This window comes from Acinonyx jubatus, chromosome B4 (genome assembly GCF_027475565.1).
Source record: "Acinonyx jubatus isolate Ajub_Pintada_27869175 chromosome B4, VMU_Ajub_asm_v1.0, whole genome shotgun sequence".
Lineage (NCBI taxonomy): Eukaryota > Metazoa > Chordata > Mammalia > Carnivora > Felidae > Acinonyx > Acinonyx jubatus.
In genome coordinates, this window is record NC_069387.1 from 88,266,730 (window position 1) to 88,289,435 (window position 22,706).

General features: G+C 40.1%; 1 protein-coding gene across 1 annotated transcript in view; it reads right to left on the minus strand.

The window, feature by feature from the left end:
- GNS (glucosamine (N-acetyl)-6-sulfatase) overlaps positions 1-16,337 on the minus strand; it is a 55,898-nt gene extending 39,561 nt beyond the window's left edge. The window contains exons 1-7 of the mRNA XM_015079505.3: positions 15,965-16,337; positions 10,480-10,539; positions 7,731-7,937; positions 4,312-4,377; positions 3,754-3,852; positions 1,934-2,101; positions 4-86 (exon numbers count right to left, since the gene is read on the minus strand). Of these exons, the coding sequence (XP_014934991.2) occupies positions 4-86; positions 1,934-2,101; positions 3,754-3,852; positions 4,312-4,377; positions 7,731-7,937; positions 10,480-10,539; positions 15,965-16,153 (872 nt within the window). The 5' untranslated portion in view covers positions 16,154-16,337. The remainder of the gene's footprint in view (positions 1-3; positions 87-1,933; positions 2,102-3,753; positions 3,853-4,311; positions 4,378-7,730; positions 7,938-10,479; positions 10,540-15,964) is intronic.
- Between the last annotated feature and the right edge of the window lie 6,369 nt (positions 16,338-22,706).

Consider the following 22,706-nt stretch of genomic DNA (forward strand, 5'->3'; position numbering starts at 1 on the left):
TACCTTTTCCTAAAGGCACTATCTAAAAACTGTATTGAAGAATTAGTCATTGGGGTCTTGGCTTGCCTAATTAACCAGTGCTTGTTCTAAAATTTAAAAGAAAAAAAAATGTTAATACCAAGTTACTACAATCAAAGAAACTACCAGAGTTAATAATGAAAAGGACCGTTTTATACTTCAGCAAAGAGGAACACTTAAGCAACTTCAGACTTCCTCTCCCCTGCCCCATGTGTTTGTAAAAACACGTCCTATAGATTATCACTTGTTCTTTAGCTTCTTCCTACTACCTCCCTAATGAGAGAAGCCCTGGACTCCTTGTTAGCAGCATTAAAACAGATTTAGTAAAAAAAAATACTGAGAAACTACTGGCTAAAAGGAGACTGAATTTGTAACTTTAAGTCTATGCTCTGGGTCTACTGCCCAAACTCCAAAAGGGTAAATATTAACTTTACCTTCCATTAAGTTTTGTCCTCATAAGCCATCATTCTATCACCCTCTATTTTCCTACCCAAGATGATCATCCTAGAGCCTTGGGAAAAACCTCATCATTGCAATTTCCTAAAACTTCAAACTCAAATCTAGAGGGTTCTTCTCATTTAAACAAAACACTCACAGTTCTAAAAAACAAAAACATTCCCATACATCATTAATTCTCTCCTCCCTATTCATAAAGTCCCAAGCCACCATCTCCCAAACTACCATCCTCAAAAGGTTCTTAGTTAACGTGTTTGAGAAATGCTATACAGTGTATCGTCCTGCTGGGAATTCATGTTAGAACAGGAATATCTCTGAGAAATCCTGTAAGAGTGACCTATTTAAAATTCCTCAACTTACTTGCTCATGGGAACTTCTATTAACTGCTTTTGAAACAGTCTGAGAATGACTCTCTAGTTCAAAACTCTGTTCTCTCAGCTTTAAAAATCATACTTAAGCATTTGCCTACAATGTGCCAGGCAACATGCTACTCATTTCTAGGTTCTTTAATCCATATAGCAGCTGCATGAGGAATGAGCATGTCCCACTTTAGACAGAAAAGCAGAAGTGAAGCATCTTGCTCATGTTCAGGTCACTTAGCTAGAAAACGGTAATGCTGAGTCTACTCTAAGACTCATTCTGTCTACCGGTTCACAAACAATGAAGATTTCTGGGTAACACACAGGAGGCAGTTGAGCACTTCTGTCTCTGAATCAGTGAACTGCCTATCCCCTGTGCCAAGGAATGTATAAGTATCCTGCATATAAAGCAAATATTTAGGTTGTGGTCCTTAATTATATTCCCTGCTCTGGCTCATTTCTCCATTCAACTTCCCCTTCCAATCATTCTGCACTAAGTCACCCCCTCCTTCCCATGCCTCAGGCCTGGTGAGGGCCACCCACAGGAGGCTGCTGCAGGCCTAGCTCAGCCCCAACGGATGTGCCTCAGACACTGAGGAGAACTAGCACAGAAATCATCAGGAGAGTGGGGTGCCTAGGTGGCTCGGTTGGTTAAGTGTCTGACTTTGGCTTAGGTCATGATCTCACGGTTGGGGAGTTCGAGCCCCGCATCAGGCTCTGTACTGACAGCCCGGAGCCTGGAGCCTGCTTCATATTCTGTGTCTCCCTCCCTCTCTCTGCTCCCCCACTGCTCATGCTCTATCTCTGTCTCTCAAAAATAAATATTAAAAAAAAAAATTAAAAAAAAAATTATCAAGAGAGCCTGTAGTCAGGAAAGATGGCATTTCTTTAATATTCCCTGTGCACGCTCCAGCTGCTAACTGCATATGCGGCAGGAAGCTTATCCGTACTTCAGAAGTAAGTTTACACTATCTCTTGTACTTGAGACAGGTACAATTACCTTTAAAAGACCTGGAAGGAAAACTGACTACTGGCTCAATGGCTCCCTGACAAGTTACTTATATCGAGTATGGTTTAATTCAAGGATTGGGGGAAGCTACCGTTCCATGGATGTTGAAGTTCTTATTTCTTGGTGCAAAGACATTCTGGAAGGTCTTCTGGTACTGAGGTGCGGCTGTCCAAGGCGAGTGTGGTGCTGGTGTGGAGATCATCATGAAGAATGGCTCAGAGTTGGATTTGTAGTCCAGGAAGCCCAAAGAGATATTAGCCTGAGATACATAAAATCCATCATCATCGACCCTATCCAACAGTTGAGGACCTGAGAGATGCTTGTTCTCAGGTAAACAGGAGATATACGGTCATAGTCACTTTTAAGCAATCTTAAGAATTTTAACAATCTTAATCGAAACATAACCTATGTCACAGTTACTTACAAGTGTGTTGTTAGAACAAATATTTGGGTTTCAGGCAATACTTATTCAAAAAATGTAAAGATATACCATCCTAAGAAAGGAATGAAGGTCCTAATGATTTTACATGATCTAAAGATTGTTATGCTTCCCATAAGAAAAGAAATAGTACTTTGGCCATTCAAGTATTAGCTTATATTAAAACAGCTTAGAGTGTTCCTTTGATACCTTGAAGAATACAAAAAGAGTCAACCTAATTCACAACAGTGGGACAGGTGGATCAAGTTACCTTAATCTTATAAAAAATACACAGAGCGTAGATATTGTAAGTTATGCCAGTGAAAGCAGCTAAGCTGTATGAACAACATTAAATCCAAATACAAACACCAGGTTTTTAATTTATGTTGACTTATATTTTTCATTTGCTTATCTGGAGATACATCACGAAACTGAAAACATCTCACATACATGTTATGCTTTTAATTGTTCTAGTTGAGGGGTGCCTGGCTTAGTCGGTTAGGCATCCAACTCTGGACTTCAGCTCAGGTCACGATCTCACGGTTCGTGAGTTTGAGCCCCGCATTGAGCTCTGCACTGACAGCACAGACCTTGCTTGCAATTCTCTCTCTCCTTCTCACTCTGCTCCTCCCCTGCTCACTCGCTCTCTCTCTCAAAATAAGTAAATAAACTTAAAAAAAATTGTTCTAGTTATGTTTTCATTTATCCCCATCACTAAAGTCAAAGGATACTTGACTGCATCGATTTCCTTTTACCATCCTACCCACCTGCTTGAGCCCTGTCAGAAGCCTGTGGTTTCTCCAACATGCCAAGCATACTCCTGCCTCAGGGCCCTCACACTTGTTGTTCCCTCTGTCTGCGGCAACCTCTCGCCTGATCTGCACAGCTCAATCTCACCTCTGTCAGTGTTATCTAAGTAACCCCCATACCCTGCCTTATTTCTCTAACGGGTCACCAAGAGGGACTCTGCTTCATCTACTGAACACATGTTATGCTGGGGTCTCAAATATTTGCTGAATGAATACTCTATGGAGGGGTATCATTAGAAACACCTTAGATAGGAAAGGAAAGTCCTAAATTCACCCAGTTTCGGTAATTTTGATATATAAATACACAATGCCTTAAGAACTCCCAATCCCTATCTCCCCACCCTCATGGTGAAGCTGCCATCTCATAGCTGGTGAGTGAAACGGGGGTCAAGAGTAAAAACCTCTAAAATAAAACCTCTTCAAAGTAATCTCTATAGTCTTAGAGATTAGCCTTTGGAAAAGGGATTTGTTGCTGGAATTTCAGGAACATTAGCTTTGAGCCTGGCTTATATGCAAAGAAAAATACCCTCAGGAGTTTTTAATCAGTTGGAAATATTCCTTGGCAGTTAAAAGAAGTTATTATTCACTCACATTACTCAATATGACCAAACCCAAAGGTTTCCTGGGCAGAGCCTTCGATCATTTGTAAAACAAACCTGCAAGGACAGGGCTTCAGTAACTCACCAGAACATCTGTCAGGTAGTCCACACTGTAGTTTTCACCATGCTTTCGTGCCTTCCCATTGATAGAGAGGGTATAATTATAGTATTTAGAATTCTTTTCCTATTAAGACAGGAAAGTAAAAGTTGTTATGAGGTCAGCACCCCAAACAAAAGTCAAAATCGTGCTGGGCTAACCTATACTGTTTAATTAGTGATAGGACATCAAAAAATAAAAAAGGCAATTAAGTCAATACTGAATCGGATTTTACATTATCTCAATACTGAATCGGATTCTTTGAAGTTTTATGAACTACTAACATAGTTTCAGTAACATGTCCTAGTTTAAAATGCCACAAGTAGGTCAGGTAGAACAGCAAAATGTAGTTAAACTCTGTGTGATGCAGGAAAAATATCCCGCAGGGAGTGACTTGTAAATCAACAGACTTTGTTTTAAGGAGATAAATAGCTACTCATAAACACAAAGCAATTTATGTGAAAAATCAGAACTAAATTAGAGAGTAAATATATTTCATATCTGTAGGGCTGCGTGTAATTGCCAATGACTTTAGTAATCACTCACCAAGGCGTACCAGTAACTCCAGCCCAGAGGAACATGCTCTAGTCCACCTGCATCTGGGGCTCCATACTGAAAAGCAAGACAAGTGGGGCATCAGAAATCCTTAGACATGACCAGATCAGAAAGAAAGGAAACTTTTAGAATCTTTTTACTCTATTTTAATTTTTTTAAAGATGGGCACATTTAATTTTATTAATTTTTTTAAACGTTTATTTATATACTAGAGACAGAGCAAGCAAGCATGCACCAGTGGGAGAGGGACACAGAGAAAGAGGAAGACACAGAATCCGAAACAGGCTCCAGGCTCCGTGCTGTCAGTGCAGAGCCTGATACAGGGCTTGAATTCACTAACTGTGAGGTCATGACATGAGCCAAAGTCAGCCGCTTAACTGAGCCACCCAGGCGCTCCTAGAAATCTTTTTAGATCAGTGCCTGAAACATGATAGATGTGGGGTGCCTGGGTGGCTCAGTCAATTAAGCATCCGACTGCAGCTCAGGTCATGATCTCACGGTTTGGGAGTTCGAGCTCCACATCAGGCTCAGGCTCTGCGCTGACAGCTCAGAGCCCGGAGCCTGTTTCAGATTCCATGTCTCCCTCTCTCTGCTGCTCCCCTGCTCGACTGTATCTCTCAAAAATGAATAAACATAAAAACTGAAACATGGTAGATGCTCAATTTTCCCAAACACATAAACCAGTCAAAAAGTAAAGAATATAATCCTAGGAATTTCTGAAGAAGGAGTTTGCAAACTAATGGCCACTAGGTCAAATCTAACCTGCCAACTGTTTTATATGATCAGCAAGCTGGGAGTTTTTTCCCAACCATTAAAAAATGCAAAAACAGGGGCACCTGAGTGGCTCAGCACGTTAAGTGTCCAACTTTGGCTTGGGCCACGATCTCACCGTTCATGAGTTCAAGCCCATGCCAGGCTCCATGCTGACAGTTTGGAGCCTGATTTGGATTCTGTCTTCCTCTCTCTCTGCTCTGTCTCAAGTATAAATAAACATTTAGAAAAAAAAAAAAAAACTTTAAAATACAAAAACAGGGGCGCCTGGGTGGCTCAGTCGATTGAACGTCCGACTTCGGCTCAGGTCATGATCTCACAGTCCGTGAGTTCGAGCCCCGCATTGGGCTCTGTGCTGACAGCTCAGAGCCTGGAGCCTGCTTCAGATTCTGTGTCTCCCTCTCTCTCTGCCCCTCCCCCACTCATACCCTGTCAAAAATAAACATTAAAAAAATACGAAAACAATAGAGTATTTTGTGACATGTGACAGTTACATGAAATTGAAATGTCAGTGATAATGAACTTTTATTGGAACACAGCTGCACTCACTGTTGATTTTTATAATGTGCATGGTTGCTTTCATGCTACAACAGCAGAGTCAAATACAGAAGTCCCCCCTTACACTATGTCACAATGCCTACGTCATTCACCTCATTTCATCTCATCACGTAGTATTTTATCATCTCACATCATCCCAGAAAAGTACAGTGCAATGAGATATTTTGAGAGAGACCATATTCACATAACTTTTATTGCATTATATTGCTATAACTGTTCTTTTATTAGCCGTTATTAATCTGTTACTGTGCCTAATTTATAAACGACACTTTATCACAGGTACATATGTACAGGTAAAAACATAGTATATATAAGGTTCAGTACTATCCATAGTTTCAGGCATCCATCGGGGGTCGGGAAAATATCCCCCATAGGTAAGGGGATGGGGAGTGGGGGCAGAGAATTCTGTCATCACAAAAAAGACATGGCCTGAAGAGCCTAAAATATTTACTTCTGGCCCTTTCCAGAAAAAGTCCACGTGGCTTACACCACAGGGTTCATTTCCTGAGCTACTGATGGCATAGACTGAATACTCCAACTAACCTTGTGGCTCAAGGCCAAAATAATATTATGAACTCTCAGCCTACAACTTGTGCTGATGATGAAATCTACTTTTGGAGCTCAACTTATTTGAAGAGATGAAAAAATAACCATAGAATCATCCCTTTTTTCCTTGACAAGGTTTACTACTGCCTTACATTTAAGGAAGAATCCTTGAGAAATCTTCATTTTTTTAAAAAAAAAGTTTACTTATTTATTTTGAGAGAGAGAGAATATCCCAAGCAGGCTCTGCACTGGGGACTCAATCCCACGACCTGTGAGATCATGACCTGAGCCAAAACCAAGAGTCAGACGCTTCACTGACTGAGCCACCCAGGCGCCCTAAGAGATCTTCATATTTTAGTGAATTTCTAATTTTATATACATTATATGCTCTTTGATATGCAAAGTAGTACATGTTCTGTTTATGTTCCACATCCTTATCTCGATAACCTAGTATCTGTACTTATTTATCATGATTCTTTTTAAATAGACTCTTCTTTCAAACTCACAAGGTTGTAAGTTCTCTAAATTACTGTAGGGAGGTAAAGAATGAACAGAAAATTCAGATATTAGGATCTCCAGCAACCATGGATAAAGTGTATAAGAAAATACACATCTTTTCTTTGTCCTGCATCCCCTCTTCTAGTTTTACTAGAAGAGACAACCCAAACACTCAAACTATAATTCCTTTAAATTTGAACTCTAAAAGCGAAGGCCAATGTGGTAAATGTGGGGGCCATGAAATCTGGCCTTGGCAGGCTATAAGGGGTATCTCTCCATCCAGGCACACGAGAGGCCAGCATATCAACCACATAGTCATATGCTTTAATGGCCTGAATATCCCAGGCTCTGAGTGCTTTCCCTTCATTACTGATCTCTCCACATATTGTTCCCATTTTTTTTTCAGGTTAGGACATGGGTTGTCTTAAGTTGTTACGATGCAGGAAAGATGGTAGAAGGAAAAAATTCTTCACTTTGATCTTGATAAAGGGGGAAATGTAAACAAAAATGACAAACAGCCACATGACAAGCAAAATTCTTAAAGAAAAAGGGACAGATGCATCAGACAGCAGCAGTCATAGGACCATTTTTAAATAAATGCTATCAGGCTACTTAAAGGAAGAATTACTGGGGCACCTGGGTGGCTCAGTCGGTTAAGCCTCCAACTCTTGATTTCATCTCAGGTCATGATCTCATGTTTGTGGGTTCAAGCCCTGCATTGGGCTCTGCACTGGCAGGGCAGAGCCTGCTTGGGATTCTCTCTCTCTCCCTCTCTCTCTGCCCCTCCCCTGCTCTCTCTCTGAAAATAAACTTAAAAAAAAAAAAGGAAGAATAACTATAGTACCCAAATCATGCAAATATGTTCATGTAAGTAAATTCTTGTTTAATGGGAAGATTAGGAGAAAACATCTACCAAGAACATTTTAACATGACTCAAATGGATACTAATTGAAAAACAACATGCATTACGTTAATTCACATTTGTAAGGCTTTTTTTTTTTTTTTTTTTTAAGGAATAACTAGATCATTTAACATACCTCATTTAAGTACTTCCCTGCGAAAAAGGTCTGATAACCACACACTGATCTGAGAATTGCTGGGAAAGTATTTGGTTCTTGGATCTTCTGCCAAGACTTACTACTGCAGTTTCCCTCTAAAGTGTTGTTAACAACGTGATGATTATGTGGATACTTCCCCGTCAAGATACTGGCTCTGCTTGGGCAGCAAAGAGCACTTGGCACATACTACAAAGGGAACAGAAGCAAAAAACCCAGTTACACAAGAAAGATGGATTTCTTAGCATTTCTAAACAGGATAAAGAAAGCTGTTCAATACTCTAACTTTGAATTTCTAGTTTCCCATGGAATAGAGGTTTTTTTGTTTTTGTTTTTTTAAACACATGACACACTTCAGAGCTGCTTTAAGTCACATAATGGAGACAATAAATCAGATAAAACAAACCAAGAGAACAGATTTCTTTTGCAGTTGGATTCTTGCTGCAGAATAACAGTGATTCTAATCTCATCTGCCAAAGAAATATTTACAAGGTAGGAACCGGGTCTTAACGAAGATAAAGAGTATCACTTGAACCTAATGTAGCTGAGAGGCACAGGTTCAGTTTTCAGGATAATCTGTAGTTTTATACATTTCCTGTGTCACTTAAGACACTGGACATAGTTTTTCTGCTCTAATTGTATTTCTGTTAGCACCTATCATCAATACATTTAGCCCATTCTACCCGATATTTGTATAGGTCTTAGTACACATCACCAAGCCACTTTACAGAGAGTAATACTAGCCTATACTCGCACCAGCAGGGAAGGAATGCTCATTCAAGCACACCCTTGCCAAAATTACATATTATCTCTTTTAAATACTCAGCATTTCTTTGGCCTTTCAAATTGGATTTGGCATTTTTAAGTACTGGTGAGGATGAACATTCTCCACATGCATACTGACCAATTATGTTTACGTGAATGATTTGTTCACGAGCTTTGCACATTTTTTTCCTCCTGGGGCATGAGCTTGTTACATAAAATTTGAGTTGAGGAAGGATTCAGTCACATTACAAATACATACTTGCCATTTTTTACTGTTGCCTTTTACTTTTGTTAGATATTTGACTTCTGTAATCTTTACATTGGCAACCCTTGGATTCCTTTCCCATTTTTGTTTGCTGACCTATTTTTTGGCCAATGTCACACTGTTTACTGTATCTTCATATTTCATTTTATTATCTGGAAGAGCAATTTCTTCCTTTAAGAAATTACCTTGATTGTTCTAACCTACTTATACTTCCAGATAAATCTGAAATCAGCCTTTATTCAGCCTAAAAAAAATCTTGTTGGGATTCTGATCAGAATAAATTAATCTTGTGTCTTCCCACAGAAAATGATGGGTGTATCTACATATTAAAGATTTTTATTATATCACTCATGAAGTTCTGTACCTTTATTTATATAGGTCTTAACTATTACTGGCCACCAACAGCTATTCCTAGAGTCTGCTATATGAATGGGATCTTTTCTCTCTCCTCCCCAGTACTTCTCTAACTGGTTATACAGAAGAAAGTTATTTTTGTTTTTTTCATTTCTATTTTACCAAACTCAATTAACTTAAAAAGTTTTCCAACAGTTCCATGTTTTCTAGGTAAAAAATCCAAAGAAGTGGAAATAAAAATTTTGTCTTTTCCAGTCTTCCAACTAATTCCACAAGATACCAATGACCAGACAGTTCAGAAAAGCATTCAGTGACAAGTATTATGCCCTTGTCTCGTTCCTAACAGCAATGCTCTGAGTCTTTCACCTCAGCTATAAGGCGTGGTATGCTATTTGTTTGAAATACTCATCACAGTAAGGATGCACTTTTATCAGCGTAATAAACTACCAGGAAAGGATGCTAAATTTCGGAGGACTCTCAAGCGTCTATTAACATGAACATCACATTTTTCATTTTTCAACTACTGATCTTGTTGGACAGTATAATAACCACCATTATGTAGTACTATGAGTCAAGTGCTTGTGTTACATGTACCAATTAATTTAACATCACAAAGACCTTGAGATAGGATTTAGTACTCCCATTTACAAGTGGGGAGACCAAGGGCCAGAAACCTGCCCAAGGTCACACAGGTAGAAAAGAGGTAGAGATGGCATTCAAACTAGGTGATCCAGCTCCAGGCTCTGTGCTCTTAAGCACAACACTGTGCTGGTGTTTAATGGATTTCCTGCTAAGCTAGACTACTACTTACTGGGTTATGTGCATGGTTCCTGAATTTTGTTAGTATTTTATTACGGATTTTTACATCCGTCTTTATACACACGTATATATTTGTACCTCACGTACACACATACGTGAATATACATACACACACAGATGTCAGTTTTGTTTGGTTGCTATTATCTTTCTCAGGTTTGACTATCAGGGTTAACTGGACTTTTGTAACATGGCCTGCAAGCATTTACCACAAGGCAATTCACATAGCATGAATGTTACATGACTCCTAACATCCATTTTCGAACCTCTGACAATGACGTTTTGAAACAAAATTCTCTAGTTCTGAGCTATAGAGCAAACTGGCTCAGACAATATCTACAATTAACGTTCAATTAGTAAAAAGTGATGCTTCAATTAAAAGAACTTAAATCACATTAAATAAGGTTCTTCCTTTAAATCAGGCATCTAACTAGGAAAAAAACCACATAGATTACACTAGATTACCCGAAAGAGAGGGTTTCCTCCTAGAACATGAACAGGAAGTCTCACAAAATTAAATTCAAAACTTACAGCACTGGAGAAGGTCATCCCCATTTCTCCAATGAGAGCCTTGGTTTTTTTTAGTGGTGTCTGCAAAGTAAATAATTATCTGTTAAACCATTTCCTCCAATAAACGAAAACACACAGACCAAAACTCATGGTTTTTGCAGCTTACTCGCAATTATCAGCTCCATCAGACACTAAGAAACCACCAAGAGTCCTGTGTGATTCTTGAGATGAACCAAACAGGTTTGGTTACAGTCAGTTATGTTCCGTGCAAAAGTTCAGAGGGGTCATAATGCTTGCAGGAAGGGAACGTTCACAGCTGACAGCATTATTCCAGCAATGCTGATTTCAATGTGATGAAATTTTGGTGCTCTCATTCGTCACCAGCCCCCTTACAAGATAGATAGGGCAGATCTCCATTAATTCATCTTTAGAAGCAGGCTGTGGGATAGGATATGAAAGGAGCCTTCCACCCTTTAAAACAGAAATAACACTTAGATTCTCAAGGCCAGATAAAGCCCTGAGGCCCAGAAGAGGACTCAAATATCACACATTCAGTAGTGGAGCCTAAATCATGCTTTTCAGATATAAGCTCAGAACCCTGTGCACTAGACCAATCACCACCTCAGGTAAGGACTTGAACTAGGTGGCAAATAGTAGAACAATTAATCTCAAATCCTAGAGTGAGGATAAAAGTATGAAGGTCACTTAAATACAAATAAAAGGAACACTAACAATATTCAGATTCCAGACAAAAAGAGGCTCAGTTTAGTTGTATTGTATGAATCAGCTCACAATGTTATTGAAGTACTTTTTAAATACGCGACCATATTCCGTGCAGTTCAAGTATATCTTATTGTGCAATAATTCCTTAAAAATAATCTAAATATATGTTAACAAGGGTCTTGTTTACAATACTATATAAATCACTCTCTCCCACTGATTTCTATAGATAGTAAAAGATATAAGGGACCCATAAACTCGAAAGGATGAGAATTCTAACTTATTCAAGAAGACCTTTCATAATTTCATGAGTAGATCCATAATAGGTTCCCAGGAAATGCTACAAATATACAAGGTCTTCGCTAACCTTCAGAGGCAATGTCACTGGCTATGATCTCCCACAAAACATCACTGGGTGGTTATCTTTAGGTAAAGAATACTGGGCTGACTGAAACCCTGGTGTGATGAAAAATCTGAGTTATGACGACACAGGGAGGGGAAATGAGAATACAAAGTGTAAGTGGGGAAAAGGACTACGTGAGTTGATTATATGGGACTTAATCCTCAAACTGTCTGGTCAACACGCAAAGCTCCTGAAGAGTATCTGATTTATAGTAAGACTATACTGTGTGATTTTTTTGTTTTTGAGAGAGAGTGCGTGTGGTGGAGGGGCAGAGATAGAGAATCCCAAGCAGGCTCCATGCCCAGCACAGAGCCCGACGCGGGGCTCAACCTCACATTCCTAAGATCATAACCTGAGCTGAAATCGAACCAGATGCTTAGCCAACTGAGCCACCCACATGCCCCTACACTGTGTGATTATAGCCTACTTATTCAACTCTTAATAATTCATCAGTGTGTCAGGCACTGATCTAGGCAATGATGGATCAAAGACAGAAGGTCCTTGCCCTCATGACCTTTGTATTCTTGCAGACTTAAACTAACAGGTAAATAATCATTTCAGGCAGTGAAAAGCACTACAAGCAGAGTAAACCAGGATGATGTGCTTACAGCTGGTGGGAGGAAAGGGGAAAACTACTTTAGATGGGTGGTCAGGAGAAGCCTCTCTCAGCAGGTAACTTTGGTGCTTAGCATCACATGACAAGGAGGTCAGCCAGGCAAAGATCCAGGAGAAGGTGTTTTCAGGCTGAGTGAATAGGAAGGACGAGGGCTGCCAGAAAAGGAAAGAGGCACATGTGAGGAATAGAAAGAAGGCGAATATGGCAGAAGTAGCACAGCAAGTAAAGGAGACTGTGGTGTTAGACAAGGTCAAAGCATCAGGCAGGAGCCAGCAGATGATGCAAGGCTGCACAGGAACACAGATTCTATTGGAAGACAGACATTTACATTAAGGACCATAATTTTTATACTGTTAACACCAGTGTGGTGATAACCATCATCTATGCTTCATCAAACAAATCCTTTTATTTTTTTAAAGTTCACTTATTTATTTTTGAAAGAGACAGTGTGAGCAGGGGAGGAGCAGAGAGACTGAGAGAGAATCCCAAGCAGGCTCTGCCCGGTCACCACAGAGCCCCGTGCCGGGCTCAAACTCACAAACTGTGAGATCATGACCTGAGCTGAAATCCAGAGTTGGACGCTTAACCGACTAAGCCACCCAGATGCCCCAAATAAATCCTAGACAAGAAACCCCACTGTATTGAAGATGTGTGTCCATGCTAATCTGAATACTAAAATGGAGCCTTAAGATGTAAGAAAAGACAGCTGCAAGGCTGGTCAGGTAAAGGATGTACAGTACTGTTTAAGCAGCAGCCAATCTTATACCTGAATATAGGTAGATGTGTTATACTTTAACTCATCCAAAGCAAACCCCTTCCATAAAAATCCTAAGGAGTCATTTACTTTCTTGGTTCCTGTGTATAACTGCTCTGAAATAAAGTTTTAACAATTCTAAGAAAAATCTATGGCTAATTTTTCTTTTAACAACCACTTTTAAAGACCTCTTTGGTTTAAATAAAGCAAACACGTGATGCCGTCTTCTCCTACATTTCATCATGACTCCTTCCCTCGTTTCCTTGAAATTCCGACCAAGTGTCACTTTTTCCAGAGTGAATGATTTTACAAAAGAGCAACCTGTGCCTCTGTGAAGCACACTGGGTCCATCACACCATAACAACATTCAAGCAAAATCAAGAAATAGGAACTGTTCCCAAAGCAAAAGCCCCAAAGTCCCACAGATGACACCTGTAAACAAATACAGTGAAATGTGAAAGATGATGCAGAAAAGGCTATTTCAAAGATGACCAAAAGATTCTACATGAAACAACAATCACACAAATGCTATAATCCTTTGACCTGAGCTAGTCTGGTGGACTAGCTGTTTATTTTGCCAACTGTGGCCGCAATTCACAATCTTTTTTGAGTCAGAGACTTCACTGTCTCCATAAAAGATAATACACAGACTTTTACATGTAAATTAAGGATTTCCGTGACCCCACCGGTGCCCCTCAGTATCATCTAAAGAATCTCTGATCTGTGGTAGAAGTGTCTATGCTGATGTGGACACGTGGAATGGCATCTGGTAAGTCACTATTACCACACTGTTCTAGAATAGGAGAAAAACGGGGCTCTGAGATCGTAAGACACCAGATTTTGCCCCTTATTAGCTATGTGAACTTTGGCCAAGTTACTTAACCCCCTCTCAGTATTAGTCTCCTCTTATTTAAGGAAAGGATAATACCTACAGCAGAGGACTCCTGTAATGACTGAAGCACAAGTTTAATACTTCACACTCTTAACTGGCTCCAGTAGGTTTTCAAACAGTTATTGTCTTAGTGCTTTCCCATCAAGTCCTCTTTAACAACTAGTGGTAGAATATTCTGAAAAAGGCTAAAAGAGAAGCCAGAATACTCCAGAGAGTTGGAAGCATTAAATTTGACTTGTGCCCTCCACTCCATTTTGGCTCGTCTCTCTAGTACAAACGCCTATAAAAAAGAATCTGCTACTGGTTTAGAGAAGCAAACACAACACGCTAGGGGAAAAAGAACTCAAATATATACAGACCACATCTGTGGTCCCTAAGAACTAAGACAATTCTGAACTCCTTACATTTTAGTGATAAAGTTTTGTTTTCACCAGAGATGTGAAAGCTTGACCTTTTAATTGTTTTAGTCACTATGCTATTACTAATTTTTTATAGAGATGGCTTGCTTTTTCTAGACAAAACATTAAAAAAAATTTTTTTTTAATGTTTACTTACTTTGAGAGAGAGAGCGTGCACGCTCAAGAGTGTGCACAAGAAGGGCAGAGAGAGAGGGAGAAAGAGAATCCAAAGCAGGCTTGGCAATGATAGTGCAGAGCCCAATGTTGGGGCTGGATCTCAGGAAACGTGACATCATGACCTGACCCAAAATCAAGACTTGGACGCTTAACCAACGGAGCCACCCAGGTGCCCCCTAGACAAAATACCTCAAGGGAATTTTGTGAGAAGGGTAAGAGCAGTGGTTGAAATGGAAAGAACAAAGTAAATTCCAGGAGAGCATTTAAGTCAAGACTCTTCAATGTCAATGTGGCTGAGTGGAAACCAAAAGGCAACGAGGCATATGTGGCAGGAAGAAGCATGGAGTCAAAATGCAAGCATCTTAAACATCAACTAGAAAAGGGTCTCACAGCTGTGGACACAGCCCGAGTAAGAAATAACATCTTAATCCATAACCCTTTAATATACATATAGATTGTATACTTTGCCCCATGTGCCACACCAACATTTTCTATTCTACTTTATTCCACAGGAAAGTAAAAATGCTGTTAGCTACTCACTAAACTGATTTCACAACTCACTCATGGGTTGCAGTCAGCTGCAGGACAGTGAGGTAGGGAATTCCCACACAGTGTAAATTAGGAACCTCTTGCCTGAAGTGTTTTCATAGTCTCAACATTAAGCTGAAAGCAACAAGAGAACTGAAAGGAAGAAAAAAATAAAGCAGACCTTTAAAAAAAAAAAAAAAAGCCATACCCAGGATCAGAGCACTGAGGGTTTCAACTACTTAAGTGCCTTGGGAAAGCCACTCTCTGGGGCCTCCATGACTAGGGGGCTGGCTGAGTGCTCCTGAAGGTCGTAAATTCCAGATCTCTAAGATACAGAAGCAAAATGAACTCCGGGCAAGAACGAAGTCTCATGACAAAACATTTAAAATGGAACACGGACAGCAGTAGCCAATGCAGCAGCCAGGTGTTCAATCAGGCTAATTGAATTTTCTTGATTGTTGCGAGGCAAAAGGCTCCCTGAGTAGTTGACAACCTACCTACCGGATTAGTTCATCTCGGCATTGATTTTACAAATAAATATTAGGCACAGACATTGTACACAGGGACAAATTCAGAGGTGGCCTAGGTCCTTCACAGAGGAAGGACCTAGGGCTGGACTTGACCTCTGATCCTTCAAACCAAAAGAAGAGCAATAAAAGTTTGCGTGCTTTTAGCCAGCACCTGCTCCTCGGTGGCTCAGCCCATCCCTAACTGGCGTCCACATGTTCATTTTGAGCTGTAAACGCGAGCTCCGCAGCACTAAGGTCCTGACTAGAAGCTCCGTGTGGTGCGTGCAGGTGTCTACTCAAACAGACGCGAGACAGAGACGCGGGAGAAAGAGGAAATAGAGTCCTGCAAACCCTGAACTTCCGTAAGGGGTCCGGCGTGGCAAAAGCGAACCTCTCCCGGGGGGAAAAGCTGCCAGCTGAGGGAATTGGGGTGGGGACGGCGAAAGAGGGCAAGGAAACTGGGGGTCAGCCCGGGAGATGGAGGGGCGGGGCAGAAATAGAAGAGTTACCATGCCGCCGAGCACTTCGTCCTGGTCGTCGGTGAGGAGCAGCACCACATTGGGCCTCCGAGAACCCGCCGCCACCCCAGAGACCCCCAGGCAGCTGCCCAGCAGCAGCAGCAGCGCTGGGCTGCAGGAAGGCAGGTGACGGGGGTTGTCCCGCCGGGGCCCAGTTGGGGCCAGAGGCAGCAGCCACATGGCGGACACAGCGCCGGGGCGGCCCCGGGACCGAGTGGAGGGAGGCGCAGGTGTCTGAAAAGCTAGAGGAGAAGGACCTGCAGGAAGAAAGGGATTGCACGGGAAAGGCCCCGGGGCTGGGGTCAGGCGTTTTCTCCCCAAGCACGATCACGTGAGCCGGGGACTGGAGGCGGAGCACACCGAGCAATCACGTGAAGAGCGATAGGGTCGGACTGCGGGCGGAAGGGGAGGGAGGACGGACCACCCGGCCGGAAACCGGAAGTGGGCGAAAAAAAGGTCCGAGAGCCGGACCTGGACTTGCTTCATTCTCAGGCTGGGGTTGGGTTCTCGGGGGACGTGAAGCTTAATGGTTGGTGTAAGGTTTAAAATGGAGAGAAGATAAGATGGAATGGAGGAGAGAATCAGCTCACAGTAAGCGATTAAGAGAAGGGAGAAATGTACCTACCGCATAGTAAGATCAGCTGGTGGGCGAAGTCGGCTCTGTCATATTTAATCTCCGAGTCCACACTCACTGATGGCCTTACAGTTAATCATTTCTAATTTTCTCTACCACCCACTTACTAAATTTGGAGCTGGATACCAGGTTAGCATTCTTAATTTCAAGCCTCGGCTGATAACATAATTTCAGACAAGCAAACGATTTAGAGATATCCTGACAGCCTAATGTTCCTTGGTGAATGTTTTAATATTTACCCTAATAGTCTTCGGTGAATTTTTGAAAGCCGTCTTAGAGGTTGTTGGAGGATATGCATATTGAACAAAAACAAAACCCCTGAAACAGTCACCCAACCACATTAAATAATGTTTGGGGGAACAAATTCCATGAAACTAGGACTATAAATATTTCTGTGGTGGCTCTAGAACAGCTTTATCTCAACTCTCTGTTGAAGTCCATAAAAACAGAATTATCCCTGGCAGGGTGAAGGGTCAAGGCTTATTTCCAATTCAGAACAACAACTAGTACCTCCTGGCTCCTAACAAAGTGTATTTTCTCTAAGTACTATCCTATTGTGAGGTAAAAATAATTGTGGAAATACATCGAAATGTCACATGTACAACTATAAGATTTATGCAAAAGGAAGTGTTGCCTTTTTTTTTTTTTAATAGATTTACAGAAGGCAAGAGAATCTTTACAAAGTGAAGTAAAGTTCCACTGCAAGAAAAATTATGCTGGGAATCTGGTCAGAGTAGTTCCCAGATGGCCATGGTAATGGGTAACAGCCTCAAGCTGGGCTCATTTTGCAAGCTGGTGGAATAACTCCTAGGAAATCAAAGACTTCCAGGAAGACTTCTGGCACAAAAAAAGAACCTGCTTCCATGCCCCAAATTGTAAGATTATATCACTGTTCTTATTTCAAGGCTAGATTATAAAGTATGATGGTAGAGACTTTACAATTAGGTGCCAACTTTATTCCAAATGCTAGGCATCTGGAACTTGCAATCTAGTTGCAGAGAGATATACAATCTAATAATCACAGAAGTGTATTATTACAAATAAGGAGACGTTTTGTGAAGGAAAAGTAAAAAGTGCAATGAGCATTTAAGGAGGTGGGGGGCTGACCGAATTTATGATAGGCTAAGGAAGTAAACTTCCAGTGTCCATGTGAAGTTTAAATAGGAGATGACTTGTTAATGGAATGGTTCGGTGGTAGAATGTCTCCTAGGCACAGTACAGTATGTGCAAAGGTCCTGAGGTGGTGCATTCAAAGAACTAAAAGATGCCAGTATAGTTGGAGCAGAGGGAGAGAAGGAGAGGGAGAGGTAGACAGGACCCAGATCCTATGTTAAGGATTTTGGTCTTCATCTAAAGCTAATGGGAAATCACTGGAAGAATAGGGGAGAAAAAATATGTGAATTTTATAAGATCCTTTATGCTGTGGCATGGTGTACAGATTAGAAGAGGACAAGAATGGATAAAGGTCAATTAGGTGGAGAGATGATGATAACAGGAACAAATCAGATTTTGTGGGGCATGAAGCTTATATGTATACAAGTTGGCAAGGGTGGCTCCTTAAAAAGAATAATAGTTACAAATACAAAATTAGATACAAAGTGAATATTTTTTTAGGCTAAGAAAGAAATACCAGTATTATCAATTTTTAAAAGTTGAGAAATATTGCAAATTACAAATGCAAAATTTTAAAACAGTATTTTTTATTAAATTTTTTTGATGTTTATTTATTTTTGAGAGAGAGAGAGACACGGACACTCAGAATCCGAAGCAGGCTCCAGGCTCTGAGCTGTCAGCACAGAGCCCGATGCAGGGCTCACACTCACAATAAAAAATATTTTTATTAGTGAACTACCAGATACATCTCTCCATGTTTTTTTCCCCTACATTTTATGGCTATGTACCCTTCAATCATCTTTTATATGATGGTGGCTTTGTAATATTCTATAGAGAGAATAGGAAGATAATTTAGTCTTTTCTCTGGTATAGTTGATCAGTATTTGATTTTTATTACTGATAGTTCAGAAGAATTTTTTTTTCATCCTCACAGTTCATTGTTGGTTATACACACACATACACGCTCACACACACTTATTGTAATCATGTATTACGAGTTTATGTTGTCTTCATTTATGTCAACTTGAGGTCAAATCAGAAATTTAAATATTTTTAATGAGCTTATATGATTTTCTTCACAAATTGATTATCAAAAAATTCACGGGCCTGTTTATTACTTTCATTTGCAATTTATCTTTTCATTTTAGACAATTACTGTCTTTGTTATCTGAAAAAAATTATTACTATTTACTTCTCAATGTCAAGATAATTTCTTTTGATTTTCTCACTCATCTCTACCACTTTAATTTCATATTTATTAATTTTTTACCCTCAATTTTCTGTTAGTACTTTGGTAAAATAAATTTACAAATGACCTGAGAAGGTGCCCACTATATACATCCACATCAGGAGTTTTAATTTATCACATCTTTAATTGAAATGTTCCAAAGTGTCTTTCTAAATTGTAGTTAAAAATGTTATATTTGGGTTTTATCAACTGTTGAATAAGTTCTTACATCTCATTTGTGTTTTGGTTTGTCTTTTGAGTCATTGAAAATATATTTTAGAGTCCTTAAATTTTCTTTGAGCCTGTGTTGCAAGGCTTGAACACTTTTATAATGGGCAGACCATTTCATTATAGTTAGATGCTTTAAGGAAAAATCCAACTTGGCATATATGTTTAAAAGATCAAGAAAAAAAGATTCCATATAGTAGTCGAACCTGAAAATAAGATACACAACAGTCTCAGATTCTTGAAGTAGTTAACCTCAGAGGCTTTGAGGGCAGCCTGGCCTCTAACAAAATCAAGGTAATGATTTGTGCATGGCTCATGTGCTGCAGTGGTTTTTAAAGAGCACGCCGCCCTTTGTTCTAATCATCATAATAGCTGTGCTGACATGTGACTGTAAATGCCCAACTGCAGGTTGAAATGGCTCAAATTGTTTTTCACCTTGTTGAATAAAGTCAGATAAATGTTTTCAGTTGGGTGAAAAAGTTAAAAATTGCTAATAGGAGTTCCTATTAGGGGAGTAATCCACAATAATTGACAACTGATCAGTTTGTCACATCCAGAATAGAATGTATAATGTTATTATTTGGTGTCTGGTTATATATTTGACTTACCACTCTTTAAAACATTTCCCCATCATTTAAATTAATTTGTCATAAATTGTCTTGGTAAAATAAGTCACCTTTTATTTATTTTTTAATGTTTATTTTTGAAAGAGAGAGAGAGATGCACAGAATGTGAGCGGGGGAGGAACAGAGAGAGAGGAGACACAGAATCCGAAGCAGGCTTCAGGCTCTGAGCTGTCAGCACGGAGCCCGATGTGGAGCTTGAATTCACAGACCGTGAGATCATGACCTGAGCTGAAGTCAGACGCTTAACCGACTGAGCCACCAAGGTGCCCCAATAAGTCACTTTTTAAAATGTTATCATTTTTTCCTAGACCTTAAGCAAAAATGGATTAAACCCAGCTATTACTTGAAAAGTTCGCATGAAACTTCCATTATGACAACACTACTTTTTATCTTGGCCTTTGAAGTAAAAATATCTTTCACTTACATATTTGACAACCTTAAGATTTCCATCTCAGACCGTGATGGAGTAATAGGGCTGGACTAACCTCCTTGCTATAAACAACCAGAAAACAGGACAAAATGTATATTTTTGCACAACGGACAACAGGCAGTGCAGGACTCTGATCCCTGTGTGAAAAGGAATCAATTGACCGCTTTCAACTTGGAGGCACATTTTGAAACCCGGGAGCCAGAGAGAGCGTTCCATGTAGAAAGAAGATGAGTTGAGGGGACAGAGATGAAGTTTGGGGGAGGGTGAGGTACTTGGAAGTTGTGGGGCAGAGTTCCAAAGAGAAGGAAAAGCTCCATCAATCTGCACAGATACCCTTTTGAGGTTTTGTTGAACACTAAGATGTGAATGTGTAGGGTGGAAGGCATCATAAGATGAGGCAATGAATAACCAAAAACATGTAAGAATTCTCAGTGGAAATATCTGAGATGCAACTAGCCAGAAGAGTCTTCCTTGATCACTGGGAGTATTCAGTAGAGAACGCAAAAATGTCATACCTTAGTAGTGGGGCTAAATTACCATGAGTGAAAAGTATTGTACACCTACAATGACAAAGTTTAAATACAAGTCTCAAAATGTGAAGCTGATCTGCAAGAACCGTAACTTGCCTGCCAGAAGAAGGACACACACACTTGAAAAGAAAACTGCGAAATCCAGATACTCAACAATATGAAATTCATACTGTCCTGCATCCAGTAATAAAAAAAAAAAATTACTACACAGGATCCCAAATAGGAAAATGTGACTGATAACCAGGGAAAAATCAGTCAACGGAAACGTAATAAATGACACAGATGAAATAATGAACAGGTCCGGGATTTTAAAACCCCTCTTATAACGATATGTCGTAGTCGAAGCAGATCTAGACGGCCTGGGCACCCTGCAGAATATCATATCTGTCCGCTGCACCCATGACACACTGATCAGGCAGGGTGAACAAGAGGCAGCTAACAGGCTGCAATCTTTGATATGACGCGTGTGCTCTCGGGAGTGGGTGACGGACCCTATGAAAATTCGGGGACTTGTCCCTTCAGTAAAGGATTGTAGGGGTCCAGGGGTGTATCCGGGTCATGGTCTCCGAGGCAAAAACAAATTGCTGCATCTTGCTTTTGTTATTACAAAGAATGAAGCCCAGTGCTCATTCTACTTTTCTGTATTCTGTATGCAACCTATTCTACCTATGCATACTGCCTCAGCTGTATACTGCGTGACGCTGAGTGACGTGGAAGGCTGCCAGCTTTGAGTGGGGCCTGGAGCAGAAAAGCACGCTACAGCAGACAGGGCTGGCTACGTTGTAATCTGTGGGGCCCAGGGTGAAGTAATGCAGAAAAAAAGTGCCACGAAATGTACTAAAGGATAAAGCCTTTCATTTTAAAAATACTGTATTACTGGGGCACCTGGGTGGCTCAGTTAGTGAAGTGCCTGACTCTTGATTTCAGTTCAGGTCATGATCTCATGGTTCGTGGGTTTGAGCCCCATGTTGGGCTCCCCATTGACAGCAAGAGGCCTCCTTGGGACTCTCTCTGTCTCTCTGTCTCGCTCTCTCTGCCCCTCTCCCGCTCACATGAGCACATGTTCTCTCTCTTAAATAAACTTTATAAAAAAAATCTTGTATTTACTAACAAGATGCAGTGGGGGTTCTAGTGATACTTGAGTAACACCATAATCTTACAAACTGCAATTAATATTTTTGGCATTATAATTTATATATCCTATAAATAACATTTTATTGACCTGATACCTTGGCTGCTAATATGATTTTTCTGGCTTGCTTTCCTGCAAATTCATTTCTTAGGCCATCAAAATGTATACTTTTAGTAACTTCATTTTCATTTGATACAATTGAAAGCAATGTCATTTGCTCTTAGCAAATGCATGATTGCAAATAATTGTTAATAATTTTTAATTTTAAGGAGGCTCTTTCTTCCAACATAACTATTACTGAAGCTGTTAATGGTATTTTATAGGCTGCATAACAAAGGGATAAATTATTGATAGATTATTTCAAAATAGAAAGTTTGTCATGTGGAACTGACAATTCTTGTGGACTAATTTTTCTAAAAACATTTAAATCTTATAGATCAGTTTTATTTAGATATTAATTTAATTGTAAATGTAAGCCAAAAATTATTGTAATTTTGCAATTGTAAAATTGTTACTGGTATAATAGTTACACTGTAATGTTTCCTTTAACATTTCCTATAACTTGTGGAAGGTGTACAAGAAACCTCCAGCAGCTTCAAACTTTAAAATATTTTTTAACGTTTTATTATATATTTTTTGAGAGATAGAGCACGAGCAGGGGATGGGCCGAGGGAGAGGGAGACAAAGAATCAGAAGCAGGCTCCAGGCTGTCAGCACAGAGCCTGATGTGGGGCTAGAACCCATGAACCATGAGATTATGACCTGAGCTGAAGTTAGATGCTCAACCGACTGAGCCAACCAGGTGCCCCAGC